Genomic DNA, 26,430 nt, shown 5'->3' with positions numbered 1-26,430 from the left:
ACTTTAAACACCAGGTCTAGTTTAGCGTTTCAGCCATGTGATTGGCTGAATAGGTGTGCCTAACAAAGTGGCCGGTGAGTGTCTATCTCAGTATTTTATGCAGAAGTACTTATTAAATCACAATGATTTCGTAAGAATTGAATTGATTTTAAATTATTAGTTCATATTTAAAGTGCTTTGTTTAAAGGGAACTTCCAGATTTGTTTGTGATCTTTAAATAATTCAATTCAGTTCAAGTTTATTTATATAGTGTCAAATCACAACAAACAGTTGCCTCAAGGCACTTTGTATTGTAATGTAAAGACCCTACAATAATACAGAGAAAACCCAACAGTCAAAACGACCCCCTATGAGCAGCACTTGGCGACAGTGGGAAGGAAAAACTCCCTTTTTAACAGGAAGAAACCTCCAGCAGAACCAGGCTCAGGGAGGGGGGGTCATCTGCTGTGACCGGTTGGGCTGAGGGGACAGAAAAGACATGCTGTGGAAGAGAGCCAGAGATTAATAATAATTAATGATTAAATGCAGAGTAGAGTATAAACAAAGTAAATAAGGTGAATGAAAAGAAACAGTGCATTATGGGAACCCCCCAGCAGCCTAGGCCTATAGCAGCATAACAAAGAGATGGTTCAGGGTCACCTGATCCAGCCCTAACTATAAGCTTGATCAAAAAGGAAAGTTTTAAGCCTAATCTTAAAAATAGAGAGGGTGTCTGTCTCCCGAATCCAAGCTGGGAGCTGGTTCCACAGAAGAGGGGCCTGAAAGCTGAAGGCTCTGCCTCCCATTCTACTCTTAAGTATCCTAGGAACCACAAGTAAGCCAGCAGTCTGAGAGCGAAGTCCTCTATTGGGGTGATATGGTACTATGAGGTACAGTGGCTTGCAAAAGTATTCATACCCCTTGAACTTTTCCATATTTTGTCAGATTACAACCACAAACATAAATATATTTCACTGGAATTTAATGTGAAAGACCAACACAAAGTGGTATATAATTGTGAAGTGGAAAGAAAATTATACATGATTCAAAACATTTTTTACAAATAAAAAACTGAATAGTGTGGTGTGCAAAAATATTCAGCCCCCTTTTCTCTGAGTGCAACCAATTGCATTCAGAAGTTGCCTGATGACTGCTAATGACTAAAAGAGTCCACCTGTGTGTGATCTAATCTCAGTACAAATACAGCTGCTCCGTGATGGCCTCAGAGGTTGGTTAAGAGAATATTGGGGAGTAAACAGCATCACGAAGTCCAAAGAACACAGCAGACAGGTCAGGAATAAGGTTGTGGAGAAGTTTAAAGCAGGCTTCAGCTATAAAAAGATTTCCCAAGCTTTGAACATCTCACGGAGCACTGTTCAATCCATTATCCGGAAATGGAAAGAGTATGGCACAACTGTAAACCTACCAAGACAAGGCCGTCCACCTAAACTTACAGGCCGAACAAGGAGAGCACTGATCAGAGATGCAGCCAAGAGGCCCATGGTGACTCTGGACGAAATGCAGAGATCCACAGCTCAGGTGGGGGAATCTGTCCACAGAACAACTATTAGTCGTGCACTGCACAAATGTGGTCTTTATGGAAGAGTGGCAAGAAGAAAGCCATTGTTAAAAGAAAACCATAAAAAGTCCCTTTTGCAGTTTGCCTGAAGCCATGTTGGGGACACAGCAAACATGTGGAACAAGGTGCTTTGGTCAGATGAGACCAAAATTGAACTTTTTGGCCAAAATGCTTTGCGTGGCGGAGAATTAACTCTGAACACACCATCCCCACTGTCAAATATGGTGGTGGCAGCATCATGCTCTGGGGCTGCTTCTCTTCAGCAGGGACACGGAAGTTGGTCAGAGTTGATGGGAAGATGGGTGTGAATACTTTTGCAAGCCACTGTATTTGAGAAAAGATGGGGCCTAATTTTATTCTAGATTTTTTTTATTATTATAACCTTTATTTAATCGGGTTTGTCCCATTGCGAGCCAAGATCTTTTTTGAAAGAGAGACCTGGCCAAGAAGGACAGTGTTAGGTTCAGACCACCGTTAAATAAAAGAAGACACAGAAACCCGTAGTGATCTTTTTCCTGCAGGGAGAGTCTCCGTCAGCCACCACGCGTGTGTCTGAGTGAGAGTCTGACTTCCTTCTTCCTGCCGGCTCTTTTATTTTTAGCATCACGTGAGTGTGTGTGTGTGTGTGTGTGTGTGTGTGTGTGTGTGTGTGTGTGTGTGTGTGTGTATCGTCAGAAAACAGGCATTACCTGCTTCTCTCACCGGAGGGTTTGGGTTTGTACGAGTATGCTTTGCGCTTACAATCTGATTTTCATGTGCATGTTTATGATGAACACATTGTGATACATAGAAAAACAGTTAAACGTTTATCTATTCTTACATTTCCTCCCTGTTTATCATGAACATAACACATACTACCCTGAATGAGGTTGAGGCAAAAAACCTGTCGTGCGGCTGTCTATCCTTCTTTTGACCCAAAGTCACACTCTCTATTTCAAGACAGGAAAACTCCTCAACGGCCCCGCCGGTCACGGCAGCCACTGCTAGTCAGTCTCACTCGGGGAAGCACCTACGTAGATGTGCAAAATTTAAACATTAGTTTGAAAACCAGTTTACATCCACCCCCATCACTTGGTCTCCCATTTTCAATGGGGGTTTCATATTTGGTCTTCTGTTTCACCCTCCTGCCCACCCTGCACAAGGGTATACTGATAGAAAGCCGAAATGAAAACATTCGTCATCATTTTCCTTAAACATGGAATAATACAACTGAAAAAATAAACAAAACAGTAGCAGAATGACCCCTGGTGGCACTAAGACTTTCAGCAGAACTTGCCACCAGGCTCCAGTAGTCAGCCAAGAGAGCCAGTCCTGACTCCCTCCAGGTGTCTGCCGTTCCACATACTGCTGCAGGGTGTCTAAGTCAGACAAAGCGGTGTGAATACTCCCCCCATCACCGTTTTCATCGGGGATGAAGGTGCAACAAGTCTGTCCAATTATCTTACATACTCCTCCCTGCGGGGCGGCCAGCAAGTCCAAAACCACTCTATTCTGCATCACCATTGCACGCAAGGCGCTCAACTACTGTGAAGTTCCTTTGCCTAAAGTTCTTGTGGCGTTTATCAGACGGAGTAGGGCGTACCTGTTTATCTCGACATGATCCCGAACCAGTCCGACTCCGACCCATGGGAACAGGCTCTGTCCTATCTTTTCACCGGTTCCCCATATTCTCCATTCCTTGGGAACATCCTCGACCCGTCCAGTCACTTCACGGCGGTGCCTGGTGGTTGTGCTTGTTTTTTGCATAAAGAACACGTGGACTGATAATGATGCTATGCTGCACAGTCCATTCCAGTCTGGTGGTAAGGAGACATGTGCTTTGTGTCCACATACAAAATACCAGTCCGTCAGTACCCAGGTTCCTTTAGGCCCAGGGTGCAGATCCCGTTCCACGTGGTCATCGCACGTGAATGAGCCATCCCTATTTAGTGGGGGATTCAGTTGTTTTCTTCACGGGTTTGAGATGAAGGTGGCCTAGGGCTCACACCCCCCCCCCCGCCCCCCCCCCCCCCCCCCTTTGTACCCCGACTTCCGTCCCCTACTCAGCGTTTGTTGGCTCAATCCTTTTGCAATGGCTGAGGTGTATCCACGTGGATCTCTCTGCTATTTTGACCGCAGTTGGTGTGGTCAGTAGTACTTTGTAGGGTCCGTCCCAACGGGGTTGGTTCCAGCACTACTTCTTGATCACTCTGACCAGGACCCAGTCTCCCACCGCCACCGGATGTTCCTGTTGAGAAGCAGAAGAGCCTTCCGGCAGTTTATTTATATCAACAACCTTTTTGCTTTGGAACAATTTTCTCATCCAATCACTCAAGTCTGTCTCTTCCTCTGCTTGTTGTTCTTCTGTGTACACCGGGAGTCTAAAAGGTCAGCCAAACAATGTACACAGGCCTAAAAAGGCCATCATTTGCTTCTTGGTTTGTGGTTTAGGTGTTTGTGCTAGTGCTGTGTGTGTGTGTGTGTGTGTGTGTGTGTGTGTGTGTGTGTGTGTGTGTGTGTGTGATATCTCACTTCCCTTCTATGTTGATCAAGCAAGTCGCCCTCATCTGACTTGTCTGAAGTCCTCCTCTCCGATCAGTGTGATACAGTCTGGTTAGTCCGCGTTCCCTTCACCAGTTGTGGATATTCATTTCACCAATGGCCCGTCAGGCTGCAGTTGTAACATCTGTCATCTCGATGCACCTAGTGGCAGCTGTATAGTACAGAGTCAATGTTGCTGTTCTCTGTCAACATCTTATTTGTCCTTTTTTCTTCTGGCTTTTCTTCTGATTAACCATCTCCTGCGCATGTTGCACATGACGCTCAGTTCAGTGTGACGGCTGTCACACTTCAGGTCTCTGCTCTGAGCGGCCTATCTGGTCTGTCTCCATACAGGAGACCGCAGTGTTGAGGGCTCTTCTGAGGTGGAGCTGTTCTGCTTGTCTGCAGGTTGTGGTGCAGCAGCGACTCAATGAAGAGGTGGAGGTGGTGGATCTCGTGTTTACCGACGATCATTCTGGTCCGGACGATGTCTGATCGGAGGGCAGGAGTCCAGATCTGGGTCAGAGATTTTCAGCGCTTATAAATTTGCCTGCAAAAAGGGCATAGAGAGATGAGGTATTACAAGTAACAACAAATGGAGGTGGCCCCAAAACCGCCACTCCAATAATTAGAGCATCAGCTGTTCTGCCGCTCAAAACTCCACTAAGATCTCGCTCTCCGCTGAGTTCTTTAACTATTAATTTTTTACTCCTGCGTTCCCATCTCCATTTTTTCCTAGTGAGACGTCTCTCACAGGTTCTTCTACGTGTAAGAAAACAGAGAAAAAGGACACATTCAAGGAGGCCTAATCACCTTAGGTTAAACAACACAATTTGTCTTTAACCTCTTTTACACGTGACCCAATCTGCGTGCCACTCATTCGCCGATGGGTGTTACCCTTTTAAGCAGACTCCCAATGTCTATTCGGCCCTGACAGTGACAGATGCAATTATTAATTTACCTTTTTAAATCAAATTCTTTCCCATTTTAAATTATTTGGAATCTTTCTCACTCGATATGTGTTACAGCCGTGCCTCTAAGGCAGGGTCGTTGAATCCAGGCAGCTGTCCAGCAAAGGGTGAAAATTCGAGTTCCTCCGTAATTTGCAAATGCAGGAGGACTGAAGCATTTTTTTTTTCCTTCAGCTGGCCAGTGACTCGTCACTTCTTTGTGGAAGAACTCACTGGATTTTACCAACAATCACCAAAATTGTTATGGAAATTTTATTTATCAAATGAGAGAGACAAGATTCCTTTCCATGGTTTATTACTCATGTAAGGAGATACCCCCAGAGGGGCATGAGTGAATTCTGCATTCTACACAGAAACACAATGTCCTTACACCCTTTTACACCCCCCTGTTGAGGCATGGCAAGGCCCATGACTCATTAATGCTACAGTTTAAAAAAAAAAAAAAAAAAAAAAATCATCATCCTTAGATGTCGCCCCATCCTTCCTGTTGTTAAATTTAAACTCCCCCTCCTTCTCACCCCGTGAACCACCAACTGCCCCCTGTAGCTGCGGGGGAGGTGGTTGAGCTGGGGGAGGTGGTTGGTCTGGAAGAGGTGGTTGAGGTGGGGGTTGCACCCTAAAAGACCTAACAGTCTCATCCTCAGGCCTCAACAAAACAGCATGCACATTGCAGGAAGTTTGTTTTCCCTTCTTTTGTTGTCTACCCGCGGCCCTTTTTTGTGTCTGTTCCAACCACGTTTTTGCCACCATTAACTGTCTTTTTTCAACTTTCCTGTTCCCTTCCTTTGTTGCCACACTCATTTTTAAATTTCCCACCTAATCTTCACATTCCCTTAACTCCAACTTTCTACTAAAACCATACTTTTTCTTCCATTTATCACAAAATGTTGTGCTGCCTGGAGAGTATCTCTCCATATATTTTAAATCCCCTTCTAGGGCAGGCTTACTTGGTTTGCTGTCCGTAATCCCCATTTTACTCCCCTTGCTTTGTCCCATACAGACCACGTGTCTTAAACCTAAAACCAAATCCACCCTTCACTGTGTACTTCAACAGACCATGAAGTTGGAAACCGTGAGGTTTTTCGTCATGCTGCTTCTTCCACTTCAATGACGGCTTTCACTCTCTCAGTCACTCACATTCACACACACATACGCGTATTTATGGCGCCTATTTTAAATCTCTCTTTACGGCGAGAACACCAAAATTCCAAATTAAGGCCAAATTAAAACCTCTCCTTCCGGCGAGAGTTATCAATTTACTTTCTCCTTACGGTGAGAACACCTACGGTACCGTCTTATACTTTATTTTTCTATGCTTTTCCATGAAAAGCTAACTTTCCCTGAAAGTTACTTTGGCCGGTTTCCCTCACGAACCCTGTTCTGAGGACGTAGACTACAGTTTTCCCTGAAAAGCCAACTTTCCCTGAAAGTTATCCTGGCAATTGGACCCGGTCTGACTCAGTAGTCTACGATTTGTCCTACCTGGTTTCTGTCATCATCACGTTGGTGGATCGGGTCTCGAGGAAAGCGTTCCCAGCGACCGTGGAGAAACCTATGAAGCCGGGCCTGGCGACGAATTTCACATCCCAGGGCTTTGTGCAGCGCCTCTATTGCGGCTGGCTGTCCAGACAGACTCGCCGGCGTCCCTCCGTCATCGCTGAAAACACCTCCTCACTGCCCGATCCGGCTCGAAGGACCACTTTAAATGTTAGGTTCAGACCACTGTTAAATAACAGAAGACCCAGAAACCCGTAGTGATCTTTTACCTGCAGGGAGAGTCTCCGTCAGCCACCACGCGTGTGTGTGTCTGAGTGAGAGTCTGACTTCCTTCTTCCTGCCGGCTCTTTTATTTTTAGCATCACGTGTGTGTGTGTGTGTGTGTGTGTGTGTGTGTGTGTGTGTGTGTGTGTGTCGTCAGAAAACAGGCGTTACCTGCTTCTCTCACCGGAGGGTTTTGCGTATGTTTTGTGCTTACAATCTGATTTTCATGTGCATGTTTATGATGAACACATTGTGATACATAGAAAAACAGTTAAACGCTTATCTATTCTTACAGAAAGCAACACAAAAATTACACAAAGGAGAAAAAAAAATACAAATAATTGAATTTTCAAAATTTGTTAAAGAGTTCGCAAGACTAATCGAACATTTGTACTTATATTAAAAACATTTGCACTCCTGGAGCCTGGTTGAAATGGAATTGATCATGGATTTGAATATGTTCAGTGATACCAGACTTTGGAGCTTAATCTGATTGCAAAAAGTTCCATGTACTCGGAGCAGGTAATCTAAAAGCTTTCATCCCCATTTCTGTTCCAACCTTAGGAACAGTAAGGCATTAATGTATAATGCATCACTGTAATCAATAACTGGAAAAAAGGTTGATTCCACTAGTTTCTGTTTCACCCTAAAAGAAAAGCAAGACTTACTTCTAAAATAAAATCCAAGTAAAAGCTTCATTTTCTTTAGTTTACTGAATATGTGCCTTAAAAGACAAGTGGTCATCAATCAAGAACCCCAAATATTTAAAAGTAGATACAAGTTCACTTTGTTGACCATTACTGGTGACAATGACAGACTGACTTGATCTTGCTGATTTAGAGTTAGTGAAGAACATAAGCTGCAGTTGGCAAAGTCTGTTCTTGCAAAGCAATATATGACTGTGTCATCAGCATAAAAATGAATGGCTGCATTTGAGATATTCATTCAAATATTTTTATATAAGGTAAATAACAAAGGGCCTAGTACTGAACCTTGGGGAACCCCCTTGTGGACAAACTGAACCTCAGCAGAGACACCCTCTAAGTAGACAGCCTGGCTTCTGTCTTTAAGATAATTTGCAAACCATCCAACTGCATGTACAGAAAATCCTGCTGCTACAAGATGTTCAATTAAAATATCGTGATCCACTGTATCAAAGGCCTTAGAAAAGTCTATAAAAAGAGAAAGACAACACTGTTTATTATCTAAGGCTTCAGTTATGTCATTTATAACCTTCAAGGCTGCAGTGGTTGTACTATGTTTTTTGTGAAATCCTGACTTGAAATTGATAGGATAGAATTAGTGGCCAGGTATTCATTTAATTGTTCACTGACGAGGAATTCAAGAACCTTAGCCAGAACAGAGAGTTTACAAATAGGCCTATAATTGTTTAAAATAGTTGGATCCCCTCCTTTCAAAAGGGGGATAACAAATGCAGATTTCCAAACTTTTGGAATTACATTGGATAATAAAGTAAGATTAAAAATGTAGCACAGTGGAGCTGCTACTATATCAGATGCTAGTTTTAAAAACAAAGGCTCCATAGGTGTAAAATTAAAAGCCTGAATATTACCAGGGGTTCTGTCAGCTGGTGGAGTGTCATTAAAGGCATTTTCACTAGATGTTGGTTGTTTTAGAGTTTTTTTTTTTTTTTTGTTGAACAAGAACCCAGAGGAAATAAAATGTTTGTTAAAACAATCTAATATGTCTATTCTGTCAGTTACTCTGTTTCCATCAGCCAACATACTTGAAGGAAGATTAACTAATAAAGATTTAATTGCTTTCCAGAATTTCTTTGGACTTTTCAGACTTTTAGTAGTCATGGACAATTAAAACTCACCCTTCTTATTTCAGAGACGAGAGTTAAATTTATTTCTTAATTGTCTAAAATAAAGCCAAGTCAGTTTCCAGGCCTGATTTACATGCCCTGGCCCATGCAGAATTTCACTTATGCAAAATTTCTGCTAGTTCAGTTGAAAACCATGGATTATCACGGCCTTTAATTCTGAATTTGCGCAAGGGGACATATTTATTAATGATACGACTGAAATTATCATGAAAATAACTCCAAGCTAATTCATCATCAAAAAGAGCAACCCTTTCCCAATCAAAATGATAAGTCATACAAGAAAGCCTGTTCAGCAAACACTTTTATATTACGCTTTTCTACAAAGCGTGGCTTACTTTTAGGAAGCCTTGTGTCTCTCACAACCGCTATCACACAGTGATCACTCACATCATTTGGAAAGACACCAGTTATCACATATTTGGAAGGCATGTTAGTTAAAACTAAATCGATGAGTGTTCCTGTATAGGAACATTTAAGGTTGGGTCTAGTAGGGGAATTAATTAATTGTGTGAGGTTAAGAGAAGCACATTGTGCTTTTAGGTTGTAGGACACAGGCATGAGCCAATCCCAGTTTAAATCTCCCACCAAAAGTAATTTGCTGTACTTCAGCTGTGATAAGAACTTAACAAGGGAAGACAATGCAGTTTTAGGAGCAGATGGCTGTCTACAACATCCTACCAAACGTAATACAGTGATTCTTTTTTAATTCTATTTCAAGAGCAAGCAATTCGAGCTCCTTAGATACTGACTCTTTAAGTACTAAGTTAACGTTAAAATTGCTCCTTATATACATTGCAACAATGCCCCCTTTTCTTGGATAATCAGCATGATTAACATTCTACCCATTAATAGAAATATCCTTATCAAGCACAGATTTCGTGAGCCAGGTTTCAGATAAGACAATAACGTCAACATTTGCTGAGTTTATCCAGACCTTTAACAAATCCATCTTATTTAATAGACTCCTTACATTTATATGAATTAATTCAAGACCAGTTCCAGATTTAAAGTCTGCAGGAGTATAACAATGAACAGGTGTATCAGGGCCTGGATTAGGCTCTACATTTTTGGAGAACAAAAGCAATAGTACGATTAAACCTTTAAGTCTGATGCTACAACCTTTTACATCCAACACTTGGCTGGAGGGGTAGATGTTAGCAGTAGAGGAGGATGTAGATTTACAAAAATGCTCACTCAGGACAAGGAGACAGCAGAACTGCAGGGACATGCTAGATTTAAACAGCCATGTGGATATGTTCAAAGGCATTGCTATCTTATGCTCATGTGAATTTATAAGAGTTACTCTGCAACAGTCATTGTCAGGGAAAGTCACATTTTCATAGTTAAAACTGTGGCCTACCCTATCGAGTATATCCTCCTGAGATGATATTATAAGACGAGGAGAAATGCCACACATGTGGGGCCCCCACCCAGCTGATCCAACCGAGGAAATAATTCCTAATACAATGATTGGTGCCATTGTAAAAGAATGCAATTAAACTAAAGGCTTCGCTGTAGGCTTAGGTTGGATTGATGACTGCAGAGCAGAATGAATGGAGAGGGCCTCAGGCTGCAGAGCAGGGTGGATGGAGAGGGCCTCAGGCTGTGTCGGCAGTATACGTGAAACTGCTGTATGCAGCTGTGTAATTTAGGACCAATTCTCAAGCCCCACCACAGCAGAACTCAATCTCAATCACACCTCACAATTCCAGGAAGCTCAGGCCACGGCTAGCAAACCAGTCCACAAGCAGAAGGAACAGGCCAGAGCATACAAGGCAGAGCAGCCTTCCAAAGCAGACAAAACATGAACAGTACAAATTTAAAAAGAAAAATAAATAAATAGAAATACAATAGAAAACACTAAAACAGACAGACATCTAACAGAGACAAAAGACATGTTGTCATCTTGGAAAGGGGCGGGGTTAACTGGTGATGAGTACGTGACCCAGCTGGACTTAACAGGGAGCCAATGAAGAGAAGCCAATATGGGAGAAATCTGCTCTCTCCTTCTAGTCCCTGTCAGTACTCTAGCTGCAGCATTTTGGATCAGCTGAAGGCTTTTCAGGGAGCTTTTAGGACAGCCTGATAATAATGAATTACAATAGTCCACCCTAGAAGTAATAAATGCATGAATTAGGTCTTCAGCATCACTCTGAGAAAGGATGTTTCTAATTTTAGAAATATTGCACAAATGCAAAAAAGCGGTCCTACATATTTGTTTAATATGTGCACTGAAGGACATATCCTGGTTTAAAATGACTCCAAGATTTCTTACAGTGTTACTGGAGGCCAAAGTAATGCCATCCAGAGTAAGTATCTGGTTTGACACCATGTTTCTAAGATTTGTGGGGCCGAGAACAAGAACCTCAGTTTTATCTGAATTTAGATGCAGGAAATTAGAGGTCATCCAATCCTTTATGTCTTGCTTAAGACATTCCTGCAGTTTAACTAATTGAATAAACCGTTCCTCTGCAGATGATCAGTTAGCTGTTTTACAACTACTCTCTCAAGAATCTTTGAGAGAAAAGGAAGGTTGGAGATTGGCCTATAATTAGCTAAGACAGCTGGGTCAAGTGATGGCTTTTTAAGTAGCAGTTTAATTACAGCCACCTTGAAGGTCTGTGGTACATAGCCAACTAATAAAGACAGATTGATCATTTTTAAGATTGAAGCATCAATAATTGGAAACACTACTTTGAACAGTCTAGTAGGAATGGGATCTAATAAACATGTTGCTGGTTTGGAGGAAGTAACTATTGAAGTTAACTCCGAAAGATCAACTGGAGTGAAAGAGTCTAAACAAATACCAGCACTGCTGAAAGCAGCCGAACATGAAGAATAATCTTTGAGATGGTTATGAATCATTTTTTCTCTAATGTCTAAAATTTTATTTGTAAAGAAATCCATGAAGTCATTACTAGTTAAAGTGAAAGGAATACTCGGCTCTACAGAGCTCTGACTCTTTGTCAGCCTGGCTACAGTGCTGAAAACAAACCTGGGGTTGTTCTTATTTTCTTCAATTAATGATGAATAGTAAGATGTCCTAGCTTTACGGAGGGCTTTTTTATAGAGCAACAAACTCTTTTTCCAGGCTAAATGAGCATCTTCTAATTTGGTGAGACACCATTCCCTCTCCAGCTTACAGGTTATCTGCTTTAAGCTGTGCCTTTGCGAATTATACCACGGAGTCAGGCACTTCTGATTGGAAGCTTTCCTTTTCAGAGGAGCCACAGTATCCAAAGTCGTACACAGTGAGGATGTAAAACTATTGACGAGATAATCGACCTCACTGGGAGCAGAGTTTAGGTTGCTGCTCTGCACTGTTTTGGCACTGAAGAGCATAATAATGAAGGAATTAGATCCTTAAACTTAGTTACAGCACTTTCAGAAAGACTTCTACTGTAATAAAACTTATTCCACACTGCTGTTAGTTCAGCAAGTAAACTTTTCTCACCTGGATAGTTAAGTTTCTCTCAGGTGAGATTGTATCAGCTGTGTTATTTTAGTAGTAGTGGGTCATATTACTTACACCACACAGGGTTTTGTTTAGTGCTTCCTCGATCAGTGAGTCTGTGTTAGTGTGTGGATTTGATGATGATGATACTTTATTGATCCCATTTGATAGCATCAAGACATCAAAGTCACAAAAAAGTGACCAGCATCTCTCTCTCTGCTGATATATTGTTGCACATCAGTATATTGTCCACCCCAAATGTGAACTCTTTTAATCAAAAGTCTTTTTCACTTTAATTAGCTCATATAAAAAAAATAACTAGTACCTATAGTTGTCAGGTAATGTGAAGCGTAAAAAAAAAAAAACAGTATTAAAACTTGAAATACTCAAAAGTGCCACCACATATCTGCTTATTTCCAAGTGTATTTGTTTTAGCTGTTCTTTATGGGACTTAATGGTTTGTTCAAATGCACATTTGCAGTCCTCTGAATGTACGCCAGCTTCCTGCTCGCTGATCCCTAAAGCTGAGTTTTTGTGAAACTGCCCTGCCACTAATGACTCATGATGGTTTGTGTTTGTGACTGGCAGACAGCGCTTTCCTGGCCCGGCAGAAAGCCAAGGCAGATGCAGAGTTCTACACAGCTCTGAGAGCTGCTGAGGCCAATAAGGTAAAGAGCAGGACAAACACGCATGCCATGCTAAGTTGGACAAATGTGGGCAGTAAAGTCCAAACTGATCTTTCCTTCTGTCGTCCTTCTGCCAGCTCAAGCTAACACCAGAGTACCTGCAGCTCATGAAATACAAGGCCATCGCAGCCAACAGCAAAATCTACTTTGGGAACGACATACCCCAGATGTTTGTGGACTCTGGCTCGGCAGGGAGCTCCATCAAGGCCTCCGCAGCCATGGATGTTGTCGGTGAGCACATCCTGGACTTGGATTAGCAAGGAAAGTAGTGGGAACTGCAGGACAGCTCAGAGGTGGCGGACTATCAGCCGAAGGAGCTGTATCCCTCCCAGGGAAGCTCTGCTGACTTTCTCAACACATCCAAATTACTGCTAGGAATCACTTCTGCAGCCGCAGACCAGAGAACTTGAACTTTCACTCTGTCCTCATGGTGAATGACTTCATCTAGACACAGAACTGTAAACTAGAAGAAAATAGCATCCTCTATGGGTGCATGATAATCTCCTTTAAAATTGCTATTTATCAAAATGATCATTTAAACTTGGCCTTGCTGCTGCTCAGCTTCTATTGTCTGTGCATCCAGCCAACTTAGCCAAAGCACCGAGGGTCATAAATCCATCAGTACTTTTATACCATCCATTCAACCGAAATACTCTGTGTTCATCATGCATGTTAGAAACCAAGAATGTCAAAGTTTGTCCTTTTTAAATGAGACCTTTCAAAACTTTTTTGGAAAGTAATTTTTTTTAGGTTTTTCTACAAAAAGACACCTCCCAACACTTTACATGCGGAGTTCTTTCCATACACCCATGCACACCATTTCAGGACAAGCGCACATCAGGGAAGAGCTTTAGCGAGTGGTCGAGTGAATCAACGTTCCAGAGAATGAATACTTTGAAGAAACCGTGTCGTCATTCTCACTGATATGTTCCACATTTCCACACGGACTTCAGTCAGGAGTGTTCTGCTCTGCCTGAAAGGACCAAATGCGACTGAGGAATGAATGTACTGAAGTAGCTGTTCACTGTCACATTGAATAAAATCACTGGATTTCTGTGTTTCCTACAACTTGTTTTGAGCACTGGATTGCATATGTGTGTAGCACTTTTTTGTTTTTGGCTTTTTTTGACTTGGTTTTTTGCCCCCCCCCCCCCCCCCCCCCCCCAAGTGTGAAAGGAATATGACATAACCAAAGTATGCACGTGTGACATAAGCTTTTCACAAAAATATTCAGCCTTTTTTTTTTTTTTTTTAATATGTAACCATTTCATGTACGTCCTGCAGGAATCTTTATAAGATATGAAGGAGGAATTGCCTTTTAGTCTTTGGCAGCATGACGTAGCCGTGGAAGAGGAAAAATCTGCAGTAGTAATGAAGGGTTTGACGATCTGTAAACGTAAATGTAGTCTGTAGGAGTATTAGTCACTTTGGTGTGACCCTGTTCTGGTAATCTGATATATCCTGAGTGTCCTCCCGTTGAGCAATTTCCGAGACATTCAAACCACATTGGTTTGCACAGATGACCCAGATATCAGTTTTCCAAAGAACCCTCATTATGTCAAGGACCAACTCATTTAATGTTGTAATTCTAGGCAAATATAATAGTATGGGACGTGTTCAGACACTGACTCTGGAACGTTGGCATGTGTGTGAAGTACATGCAGCACCACTGTGAGAAAATGTTTTAGTTCAGAGCCAATTCCCCCCCCTCTCCGAATTTGCTGTAATGAGATGCATCTTCCATGTATCATTTCTTGTAGCTATTTCATCATATCGTATTTTGCTGTCAGTGAATTTTTTTTTTCTCAAAGGGCCTGGCACTGACTCAACAGGCAAATGTTTTTGCACTGACTAGCTGTGAATGTACAATCAAAGCATTGTCACCAGACAATAAAGTACTGTGTTTTATGCTTTGAAGCATCAGTGGCATTACATGTTTGTTTCAGGGTTTTAAACCCTCAGCCTGAGAAAAAAACTGATGGGGTGTGGTCGCCATCCCGCCAGATGATGCCATAGATGCATCTACTGAAAATCTCAGACGAGTTACCATAATAATGCCAATCAGAAAGTGTCAGTGTTCTCAATGGTTTATGAGTACAATGTTGTAGATAAGAGATTTCTCATCAGTAAATTTGTATTTCAAACATAATGCAGTCCTCTGTATCTTTAAAAACAGTGTAAGAATTTATAGTTTAAAACTGTGGCTTTAGATGTGACCGCAAGGCAGACATTGAAAGAAATGTCTCCTCTTGAAAAACATACGGCTTTAATTTCATTAGTCATGATGCCATGAAGCAAACTGCTCAAAGTCCTACAATGTGCTATACAAATGACTAACCACAGCAGAAACCTGAGGCAAAGCAGTCCTGCTTTGATGTATTTTCCCAAACCAGTCTAATCAACTAATAACTAAACTTAACAATGACTCACAAACAAATACAGTGCTGAATGTAACAGGAAGTGATGAAGCCTTGTTTTAAAGGTTGCCATTTAATATGCAATCCCCAAGGTGAAAGGCTGTTGATTCCTCTCCTCTGTAACATAATTAGGTTATTTGCACTGCGTTTAAAAGAGTTTTCCAGAGCAATGCTTATGTCACTGCGTGTTTTTCTTTGTGGAGGCAGACACCTGAAACGCTTTAATTAAAAAAATGAAAACATTTAATATATTAAAGAATCAGAAGAATTATGTGTGCCTGTGCTCCCCTCCCCAGAAGAGTGAAGCCTCTAAGCAAGACATAACAATATTCTACTACACGCACTATCTACAAGCACTATTAGTTCAAAAAACAGATGCAGACAGCCGTGGTTTAGACTTGGCTTTCTCAGACTGCTGCGTCCAGTGGTTGGTTCATGGCATCATGGCGCAAGCTTCTCCAATCAGCAATAAGAGCTCCGTAAAACAAACACCTGCCTTCTTCCCTCACATGTTCCTAATCATGACATGGCAGTTTTATTCAGCTTAGTAACAGGGAGCGGTGGCCTTAGACACAGACGTACATGTTTTGGTGAAACCTTTAAGGACAAGATGAACAGTTTCTTCTCTGAGGTCAGGAAGGTCATAAATAAGATAAAGTTATCTCCCAATGGTGGTGAAGTTAGTCTGGCGACCATGGTCTCCCACCTGTCTGCTCTCTGTCTAGTGTATTTATTTAATTGTCTGTTATTTGCTTCAGCCGCTGCTTATTCATTAATTTATTTCCTGGAGTATACTTACATACATATGCCATTTTATTCATTGAGTAAAAAATAAACCCCAACAATAAAAATGCCATGAAAGTACAGTGTATTAATGAAGTAGTACTGCTTTGATCAAAGTAGTACAGGCTCATTCACGGTACAGCCAGTCTTGGTCACGGTTGTACGGCCTAAAATTAAAACATTTAATATATTAAAGAATCAGAAGAATTACGTGTACCATTTGGTTCAGGAAGAGACAGAGGCCTTCCCAGCTGCCTGTGCTCCCCTCCCCAGAGGAGCGAAGCCTCTAAACAAGACATAACAATATTATACTACAAGCACTATCAATTCAAAAAACAGATGCAGAGAGCCGTGGTTTAGACTTGGTGGGTCAATTTCACCAAAAAGTGCCTTTGGGCCATCATAATTTGTCCCAAAAAAAGTTACAATTTCCCAACTAATTTCATATCCATTGTATCAAGTTGAACTTAGGCTGTTGTAAATGCATGTTGGTCAAGCTCCCACACTTTTTATGAATTTACTGGAAGCAGATAAAGAATGAGCACATTGAAAAATATGTCCACCCTTTAAAGGACAAAGTCAAATGAAAATAAATACATTTTCATAAGAACGTGATTATACAATGCACATTTTCAGGTAGCTAGTTTGTCCCTTGCTCAATAATAATATTTATTTGGTAAAATAAGGCTTTTGAAAATAGTGAAATAACTGCAAATTGCTTGTGTCTTCAAAGAATCTGTGATAGTTAAGATAAGATAAAACTTTAATGATCCCATGACGGGGAAATTTGTGCATTACAGCAGCTCAATACAGAGAAAAAATTGTGTTGTGTTTTCCTTTTTAAATAAAATCTCTAAAAACCGTAATCTGATCAATTTTTCAAACAATATTATTTGGCAGTGATTAGTTTATTAAGAAAACGTGAAAAGCTTTTACTAACTTGTGACGTGAACTTGATTATTTTCAAAAAACTGAAAAATTACAGGGTGGACAGTGAGATGACAAATGTGTTAACTGCTGACATGAGTGGATTTATTATAAGATTTCTCAACAAAGGTGAACATTACAAAAAATAATTATGAACATTCATAAGCTTTTTGCATCATAATTAAGATCTATAATAGGGTCTAAGGTGGCAAAAGGAAGTGTATGACAAATTGCTTCTCTGGGAGTCACTTTCTAAGTTCTTCATTGTATCGTACACAAACTCTCCTGCATTTTTGTCTTGTGACTGTTTGCTTGTGTCCAGTTGCCATTTGACTGACATAATCTTGCATAGGGCAGTACGGTGGCATGATAATTAGCACTGCTGCCTCACAGTTAGAATGACATCTAGAAGGTCTGGGTTCGATTCCGCTTTGGCCCGGGCATCTCTGCATGGTAGTACTCCGGTTTCCTCCCATGCACTTACTGGGGTTAGGTTAGTTGGCCTCTCTAAATTCCTCATAGATGTGAATGGTTGTCTGTCTCTCTGTATTAACCCTGCGACTGGGGCAGCATCTTGGTGTTCCCAATATTGCCGTGCTGTCTCTGCTCCACCTGGACTCATTGTTCTAAAAAGACAATACAAAACTCACCAATGATAGACCCTTTTTAGCAATATGAGCCTTATTTGAGAAAAAAAAATGTTCAAAGAACTTAAATTATCACCATCTCATCAAAATATGTAAAAAAAATAAAATTAAAATAAAATAAAATCCCAACTATACAACACAAAGCCCACCCTGTCATGCAGGGTTTGTGACAGGGTGGACAATGATATGGTGGACATTTTTGGATTAATTTAGCATCTAAGAAGCACATGGTGGGCCATCAGCTACCAAAGTTACTGGTTATTGAAGGAGACCACATGCTGTTTTCAAAATATATTTTGACTTTCTGAAAACTTCTTCTATTAATCAGCTTTTCCTCTGACAGGGTTGACATGTTAAGATTGACAGCATCTAACTACAAACATAATGACATGAAAATTAGGAAATATAAGTGTAGCTGCTCACTGTAGCTGCAGCAGTTGTTTGAACCTCCACTGAAGAAAGACAGATTCAGGGTGTTGATGTTACTGATTTCATCAGAGGTGGCAAAAGTACTGACATTCTGTACTTAAGTAGAAGTACAAGTACTTGTATTAAAAAATACTTTAGTAAAAGTCGAAGTACTGGTTCAACTTCTTTACTTAAGTAAAAGTAAAAAAGTACAGGCTCTGAAATGTACTCAAAGTAAGAAAGTAAAAGTAGTTCTTTGGAGGATGTTTCTACAAGCTATTTTTGTGTAAAACTAACCGAACCTCATTATATATTATTGTAAAAATATATAAAATAATATTACACGAGAATACAAACGTTATTCCAATCTAAATTTTAATCCTAATGAATGCACTCAGCTTGAATCTGTTATGTAGGACACAAACCGTGAAAGGGAATTTAAACACAGCTCTGTTCTGTGTCCTCCATAGTAGAGGGTGACTGTGCCTCCACCTAAACACCAACATGAGGATACTCAGGGGTTACAGTGGGATTCAGAAGGTGGAGGAACCCTAAGATCAGCTGTAGTGGCTCTGCATGGGGAGAAGAATCACAGCTTTCTATTGTAGCTGCAGTAAATGATGTTGGTGTGCAGGCTGTGATCAGCTGACCTGCTGCTGCTGCTGCTCTGAGGTTTACTGCTCTGTGTGGATGAAGTGAACTCACAAAGATGTAACCCAGTATTTCACAGCTATCTGAGCTTATCTCCATCCCCTACACTGACAGCATACAGGCTGTAGAAATGTTGGATTCAGTGAATGAATCTCAGCATCAGCAGCTTTGATTCAGACTCATCTCTGCTGCACTGATGTAACCTGTAACTCTGACCATGAACACAAACACTGTGCACCAACACAGAGCTTTACTGTAAATACAGTACAACAAGCTAACCTATATTTATTACACACTAAACTGCAGTATTTTCATACAATCTTTGAATAAGACAAAGTCAGCATACTTCAGTTTATTTTCCAGTCCTTACCTTTAAATCTAACCTCTCTTCTTCCTCTCCTGTCCTCTTTCTCCATCTCTGAGTGAACTTCTCTCTCTTTGCTCTCCCTGAAATACAGCAGCTCTTCTTTTAGCTAGCAGACACACTGTGTGACAAACTGCACACACTTTGTGTGTCTGCTGATATTTGTTGAGCATTTAGAAACGTTGCATTTCCTGCCACACGTTACTCCCTTCATGCTCGCTCCTCTTCAGTAGCGCTAGCTAAGCTGTTTATGTGCCGCAGCGCAACTTACGGACTCGGTCCGGCCCGATTATAGCGCTATAAATGATACATTAATTATATGGGTTTGCGTATTTAATCCCTTTGTACGAGATAAGCCCCGATGATGGAGGATACGCAGTACGATTGTCTCTTATGTGTTATTATTCCTCCATTTAGGCTCAGATCGTTTGATGTTTGACGGCGCACTGACCGGAAATGCAAACTTCTCTCTGACGTTAAAAAGTAACGAGTCTGTTTGAAAATGTAAGAAGTAGAAAGTACACATACTTGTGTAAAAATGTAGGGAGTAAAAGTAAAAAGTACTCAGAAAAATAAATACTTAAGTAAAGTACAGATACCTGAAAAATCTACTTAAGTACAGTAACGAAGTATTTGTACTTCGTTACTTCCCACCTCTGGATTTCATTAGCTGGTTTCTTAAAGGGGCATGATGACAGGGTGGACAGTAGTTTAAAAACATAATATTTTTTTTGGTTTGTTTGTTTGTGCACATCTTCTGTTACTTATATTATAAAATAATTAAGCATTGCATAAGCCAAAGATGGTGGTATTTTTGATATTCTGTCTGCTTCTCAATAAAAATATTTGAAACCAAAAATAATGAAAATAGAGACAAAAAAATCAAAATGTTTTTTTTTTCATTCTTTTGTAACATGTTAATAATAATTTGTTGATTCTGATGAGGACACCAAAAGATACTTTATAGTGATATTGACCCTGGCCTTCTCAGACTGGTTCGTCCAGTGGTTGGTTTATGGCACAAGCTTCTCTAATCAGCAATAAGAGCGGTGGCCTTAGACACAGACGTACATGTTTTGGCAAAACCTTTAAGGACAAGATAAACAATTTTTTCTCTGAGATCGGGAAGTTCATAAATAAGATAAACTTATCTCCCAAAGGCCGTGACTCAAGCACTATTAGTTCAAAAAACAGATGCAGACAGCCGTGGTTTAGACTTGGCTTTCTCAGACTGCTTCGTCCAGTGGTTGGTTCATGGCATCATAGCGCAAGCTTCTCCAATCAGCAATAAGAGCTCCGTAAAAGAAACGCCTGCCTTCCTCCCTCACATGTTCCTAATCATAACATGGCAGTTTTGTTCAGCTTAGTAACAGGGAGCGGTGGCCTTAGACACAGACGTACATGTTTTGGCGAAACCTTTAAGGACAAGATGAACAGTTTCTTCTCTGAGGTCAGGAAGGTCATAAATAAGATAAAGTTATCTCCCAAAGGTGGTGAAGTTAGTCTGGCGACCATGGTCTCCCACCTGTCTGCTCTCTGTCTAATGTATTTATTTAATTGTCTATTATTTGCTTCAGCCGCTATTTAGTTATTTTAATTCAATCACTATTGATCACTATTTTAATTTGACTACTGATTAAACATTATTTGACTCCAGTATTCATTTATATCATTAAATCAACTACTATTTAGAACTTTGAGTCACCTGCTAATTATTCATTTAATTCAATTATTATTAATTTAATCATCTGATTCATTCACCATTTATTTAATCATTCAATTGATTCATTAATTAATGAATCAATTATTGGATTTTTACCCCAAAGCATTATACTTTTGTTCATAAAGTAAAAAGAGTAAAAATGAGGCTCAACACTTAAGATGATAAATCTTCCGTGTAGCCTCCAGAGAAAAAGAAAGCAAAGGGATTTAGGTTAACGAGAGAGGCCGCAGTTGGCAACAAAGTTAATGAGGCTCTAAAATGAAGAGCCGAGAAACAAGTGGGTGATGTCACTGTGGCTTTTATAAGTTTCAAGAGACCAATTGTGGAACCTTCAGGCTCCATTTGGAGAGTACCACTGAAGTATGATCTGTATGATGATCTGTATGATCATACTTCAGTACAAAGTATGATCACAAACTGAACGTGAGAAATCTGTGTTGTACTTCATTCACTAGTTACACTCCGGTTCTTCACCCAGCTTATTTTGAATCTATACATTTTACACATGGATTTCTTAAGGCATTGGCCTCTTTCCTTTGTATGCGGTGCCAAAAGATTGATTTTGGCAAGTTTAAGTTCACATATAGTTCTCACACTGCGCCTTTACACTACCTCACCCGAGGCCTGCAGTTTCTCGGTTACGTGGGGCATTTCAAGTCCAAACATGCATTACAAAAACATGCTATTAAGAAGACAAGCATGAAAAAAAAGGCGAGAAAATAATCCCTATGGTCCCATTTATTCCTGCTAGGTTCGCAGACCTCTGCACCGCTGAAAAAAAAAAAGAAAAAGAAAGTGACAGCGCTGTCCTAGAAATCCCCTGTAACCCCCGCAGTGAAATATGGGAATTTACTTGACCTGTTCCCAAGAAGCCAAACCCCTCCTTCAGCATCATTGCTAGCCTGCTAGAACAGCTGAGAGAACATGTCGGTTTTCTTGGAAAGAAAAGGATAATAAACTTGGGATCGTTCTGGAGCATCTGACCATGAGAGCTGTACATATGAGGTGATGAGACCGCAGTTAAGTCGTGAGGGTCGCGATGATCGAAACATCTGCTGAGTATGGAGAGGCACATGCGCCTGTTCTCCAGGGGCTGTGGGAGTATGTGAGAATGGGACAGGAGGACGTGTTACGCTCTCTTTACCTGCCCGCGTGTTTTGCCTTCTTGAGCCATGTGCTGCTCTGCGCGCCTTTCTTCGTGCTGGACGCGCTGGGGAGCGTCAGTCAGCGGGTTCGGTCTTGGAGGATCTCCGCGGGCTCGGGTCCGCCGCCGTCTCTGCGGCGATGGTCGGAATGTTTTTGGAAGGTTTTGTATAAATACACGACCGTCGTCCTTCCCGCCACAGCGCTCTTCAACACCCTGCTGAGCCCCAAGTTACCAGCAGACGCCCCAACCTGCTGGCAGCTCTGCATGGAAGTAGTGGCGTGCTTACTGCTTTTTGACATGCTCTTTTTCATATGGCACTACACCATGCACAGGTGAGCAGCACACGCATTTGCTTCCTCAGTGTCCCCACAGTGAGTCAGAGCTAGAAAAGAAAAGAAAAAAAAAGACATTTAATTTAGACATTTAGGCTTGTGAGGTCCAGAGTATTCTGAGTATTTGAACTCATTATAACATCTGTTCATAGTGTTTGGCATAAAACCCAGTTCCCCAGAAACGTGATCTGATCTTCAGTGTTTCTTTAATTCGTTTTACTAATAGCTGTAAAACTGGCTGTAACAAAAGTACCAGTGGCAGCACTAGATGTAAAGGTTTTTTTTTTTGTTAGTTTTGACTGTAGACTAACATTATATAATCCAGAGAACATTCTGGTCATTTCCAAGCACCAGTGTAATCAGAGACGACTGTCTGTATGTGGATTTTGGCCCTCAGATTTTCCTGGTTGTACCGCAGCATCCACCAGATGCACCACCAGTACCACACTCCCTTTGCTCTGGCAGCTCAGGACAGTAGCTCAGCTGAGCTGCTGTCCCTGCTGCTGCTGGCTCTGAGCAGCGCCTGGATGGTGGGCTGTCACCCTCTCAGCGAGGCCCTCTTTCATTTAACCAACACCTGGCTCGCAGTGGAGGACCACTGCGGATACAACTTGCCCTGGGCCCTACACAAACTACTGCCCTGTCTGGGAGGAGCCCCCCACCACCACACACACCATAGAGTGCAAACTGTAAATTATGCCCCCTTCTTCACCCACTGGGACCACCTTTTTGGGACATACCGTGTGTTGGCGCTACATCCCCATCCAGACTGATATGCGTGTTGTATGCAGTTGATTTGCCAATAAGGGTCAATGAAGGATTTTATGTTTCTGATTGATGAGCAGTTTTTCTTGTTAACACTTCATGTCTATATTTACAGCAAAGTTATTAAGAAAATGTGTACCGAGGTTATAGACCAATGGATTGTTTTCAAAGTCAACTAATAGTACAGCTATACAACCAGAGTCTGCCTCCTGCTGGCCTATTACAGACCTGTCGTATGTGGGCTGCAAGGAGGGAAAACGGGATCAAATCACCTTATTCTGGGAAAAAAATAAAAAACAGTGCCGTCCAATTAATGTGCTAATTATAGATGTAAAGCTATGCATTTTGTATGCAATAGGCTCCCCCACATATTCTCATAACCTCACAGTGTTATCATTCCCCGACTTGTTTACTTGGTGAACCAAAAACAAAGACCTGTTTATCCCACTCACAGAATGAATCATATTTACAGCTGTAAGCAGACTGTGTTTGGTTAGCTTCATTACCGCAAACCTGGGCTTTATAATGTGGCTGGTGTGTTGTTACTGGCTGCCCAGACCCCCCACATCCAAACAAGATCAACATTCAAATAAAAACAAAAATGTAACAACTAAATCATTATCCATAACCTAACGCTTAATCTCCTCGTTTGAAAGCTGTCCCCACAAAAATGACCGACATGTGAAAATTTCTCATACATACATGGAAAATGTCCTGGTAATTTTCTGCCGGGACATTTTCCATTTTTTTCTACAGAGAATTTCATGGTCTTTTCTGTAAATAGTAAAACAGAAAATTGCTTTATTTTCTTCAACTCAGAATCTATACAAAAATATGCCAGCATCATCTAACTAATTTATTGTCTCATGTTAAAATGACTAAAAAGCACTAATGATCTTCATAATTTTTTTGTTTTATTTTCCTGAAAGGTTTTTCAATTACACACATACAAGTGGCTTTATAGTGTTACCTGACGAACAATGACATACATTTTAATTAACAATATGCGCTGAATATGTTTAAGCTAGAGCCACTAATTTGCATTTTACCGCAGGCAGTTAAGTTGCAGTTTACATCCATGTCTGTCCACTCATGACACCGTATGCATGTGTAGTGAGTTATGGTCACTAACTTCACCTTTGACCACCAAATTGGATTTGCTTCATTAAAGAGTGTGAGTGAACATTTGTCTTAGATTAAACCTGTGGGGTCTTCACCTTATAGTATGTAGTGCCTTGAGACAGTATCTGTTGACTGCTAACTGTTGCTACATGAATAAAACTGAACAGATCTGAAGAAGGTGTTTTATGTTTATTAGAGCAGGACAGATGGATATCCACAACCCTCTCAGCCTGACAGGACTTTGACACCAAAGAAGATCTTGTGCATAACTGACACACCAGCAGCATCTGGCAGAAGAGCATTTAATGTGCTGGGATGTGGCAAACTTAGAGATAAACGTGCATTTACTGGAACTTGAGCAGTGTTTGAGAACGTGTCACTGTTTGGTTCTCTATCGCAGCCTTTGTGTCTGATCAGGAGTTTTTCCAGAAAAAAAAAGGAGAAAAAGAGAAGAAAATTAAAGTTTTTTGGTTGTTTTCTTTTAAGCTACAAATCAAATAAAATGAATAAAACTCCATAGTTTATTACTGAGCAAATTAAAGTGCAAGATGAATTGAAAATAAATTGAACTTAATGGATTTCTATTCTACCACAGAAAGGCAGCAAAAAAAGAAAAAAGGTTTTGGTCACACCTGCAGAGGATTATCATTAATAATTTTCCTATAGCATAATGTAGAATTGCATGTATGTGTCTAAAAGACCACTATCTATAAACCAAGATATTTAACAAGTGCTTAACAGCATCCAGTTTCAGTATAAGCAGTTTATTAGTAAAATAAAATATCCATCCATCTTCTTCCACCAGGGTTGGGAGGGGGAGGCTGGAGCTACCATGGGTGGGAGATGGAGTATTCACCTGGATAGGTCACTAGTGTGCCTCCTGGAGAGAACATGCAAACTACACACAGAAAGGCCCCGACCAGACGGACGGCTGGATTTAAACCTGGGACCTTCTTGCTGTAAGGCAAGAGCGGTAACTACTGCAGCGCTGTGCTGCCCTCTAAAATAAAATATGTGGCTTAAAAACTAAATCAATCATAACACAAATCTTACCTGGGTTTTGTAGAAAAAGTGATCAGGCTTTTTCTTCATTTTCTGAGACCAGCTGCTCTGGATCACCACCAGCTTGTGTCTTAATCTTCTTTCAGTCAGGGAAGTCTTCTGGGCCGTTCCTCAGCAGCCTCCTTTATACTGGAAAAACAAAGTGTGTGTATGTATGTCTATAATAACAACGCCGTACAACCGTGACCTTGGCTGGTTGTACTGTAGTCAAAGCAGTACTACTTCATTAATACACTGTACTTTTCATGGCATTTTTGTTGCTGGGGTTTATTTTTTTATTTAATGAATAAAATTACAAATGTATGAAAGTATACTTCTGGAAATTAATTAATAAGCAGCGGCTGAAGCAAAGAATAGACAGAATGCAGACAGATGGGAGATCGGCGGTCGCCACTTCACAGCCTTTGGGAGATATGATTATCTTATCCTTGAAGGTTCTGGCACAGTATGTTCAGTTAAGACGTACAGGAGAGTAAATGTCACCACGTCCTGTTATTAAGCTGAATAAAACTGCCATGTCATGATTAGGAACGTGTGAGGGAAGAAGGCAGGTGTTTCTTTTACGGAGCTCTTATTGCTGATTGGAGAAGCTTGTGCCATGATGCCAGAACCAACCACTGGACGCAGCAGTCTGAGAAGGCCAAGTCTAAACCACGGCTCTCTGCATCTGTTTTTTGAATTGATAGTGCTTGTAGATAGTGCGTGTAGTATAATATAGTTATGTCTTGCTTAGAGGCTTCGCTCTTCTGGGGAGAAGAGCACAGGCAGCTGGCTGGGAAAGCCTGAGTCTCCCTGAACCAATTGCCCGTGAACATGTAATTCTTCTGATTCTTTAGTATATTAAATGTTTTAATTTTTTAATTAAAGTGTTTTAGGTGTCTGCCTCCACAAATAAAAAACACACACTGACATTTTGAAGTCAGGTTGCTTACAGGAAAGCTCGTCTTGAATCAAAAACGATAAACTTGTTGCTCTCATTTAACATTTTATTTATTATAAGTATAATGAGCACAACTGTACACGATTGCAGTGTCTCCATAACATCTGTCAACTTAGCAGAGAAGAACATGTAAATGCAATACTTGCACATCACATAATTAAAAATAGCATAAATTTGAAAGGAAATTTTATTTATCAAATGATAAATACTTAACAAGAGCATCAGGCCCTCACAGTCTCTGCTGAGAAAAATTGTGGCAATGGGACAAATGTAGTTAATACCCCTGCATTATACTGTAAGTAATAAACAGCACGGGCTCATCTGAGCATATAATGATGGAGAC

At 40.8% G+C, this 26,430-nt stretch overlaps 2 protein-coding genes and 1 long non-coding RNA gene across 5 annotated transcripts in view; 2 read left to right on the top strand and 1 right to left on the bottom strand.

Annotated features, from left to right (window-relative positions):
* The window catches only part of erlin2 (ER lipid raft associated 2), a 29,859-nt gene extending 15,137 nt beyond the window's left edge, over nucleotides 1–14,722 (top strand). For both annotated transcript variants that reach the window (XM_030738494.1, XM_030738495.1), the window contains 2 exons: nucleotides 12,702–12,781; nucleotides 12,877–14,722. In XM_030738494.1, the coding sequence (XP_030594354.1) occupies nucleotides 12,702–12,781; nucleotides 12,877–13,056 (260 nt within the window). In that variant the 3' untranslated portion in view covers nucleotides 13,057–14,722. The remainder of the gene's footprint in view (nucleotides 1–12,701; nucleotides 12,782–12,876) is intronic.
* Nucleotides 3,576–25,298, bottom strand: LOC115786368 (uncharacterized). Its single transcript, XR_004020413.1, has 3 exons — nucleotides 25,139–25,298; nucleotides 21,864–22,248; nucleotides 3,576–4,628 (listed from the first exon to the last, which is right to left on the bottom strand). It is a non-coding gene; the product is annotated as an uncharacterized LOC115786368 (long non-coding RNA).
* Nucleotides 21,590–23,691, top strand: ch25hl3 (cholesterol 25-hydroxylase like 3). 2 transcript variants are annotated; one of them, XM_030738496.1, is made up of 3 exons: nucleotides 21,590–22,198; nucleotides 22,596–22,956; nucleotides 23,526–23,691. In XM_030738496.1, the coding sequence occupies exons 1-3, from the start codon at nucleotides 21,759–21,761 to the stop codon at nucleotides 23,568–23,570; spliced, it is 846 nt and encodes a 281-aa protein (XP_030594356.1). In that variant the 5' UTR covers nucleotides 21,590–21,758; the 3' UTR covers nucleotides 23,571–23,691. The 2 variants fall into 2 exon arrangements, with proteins under 2 accessions (XP_030594356.1, XP_030594357.1); XM_030738497.1 differs by lacking the exon at nucleotides 23,526–23,691 and having other exon boundaries at nucleotides 21,592–22,198; nucleotides 22,596–23,519.
* Nucleotides 25,299–26,430: the final 1,132 nt, after the last annotated feature.

Source organism: Archocentrus centrarchus, chromosome 9 (genome assembly GCF_007364275.1).
Source record: "Archocentrus centrarchus isolate MPI-CPG fArcCen1 chromosome 9, fArcCen1, whole genome shotgun sequence".
In the NCBI taxonomy this organism is placed as follows: domain Eukaryota; kingdom Metazoa; phylum Chordata; class Actinopteri; order Cichliformes; family Cichlidae; genus Archocentrus; species Archocentrus centrarchus.
Note: the sequence above shows the minus strand (reverse complement) of the source record. Positions and strands in the feature narration are given on the sequence as shown.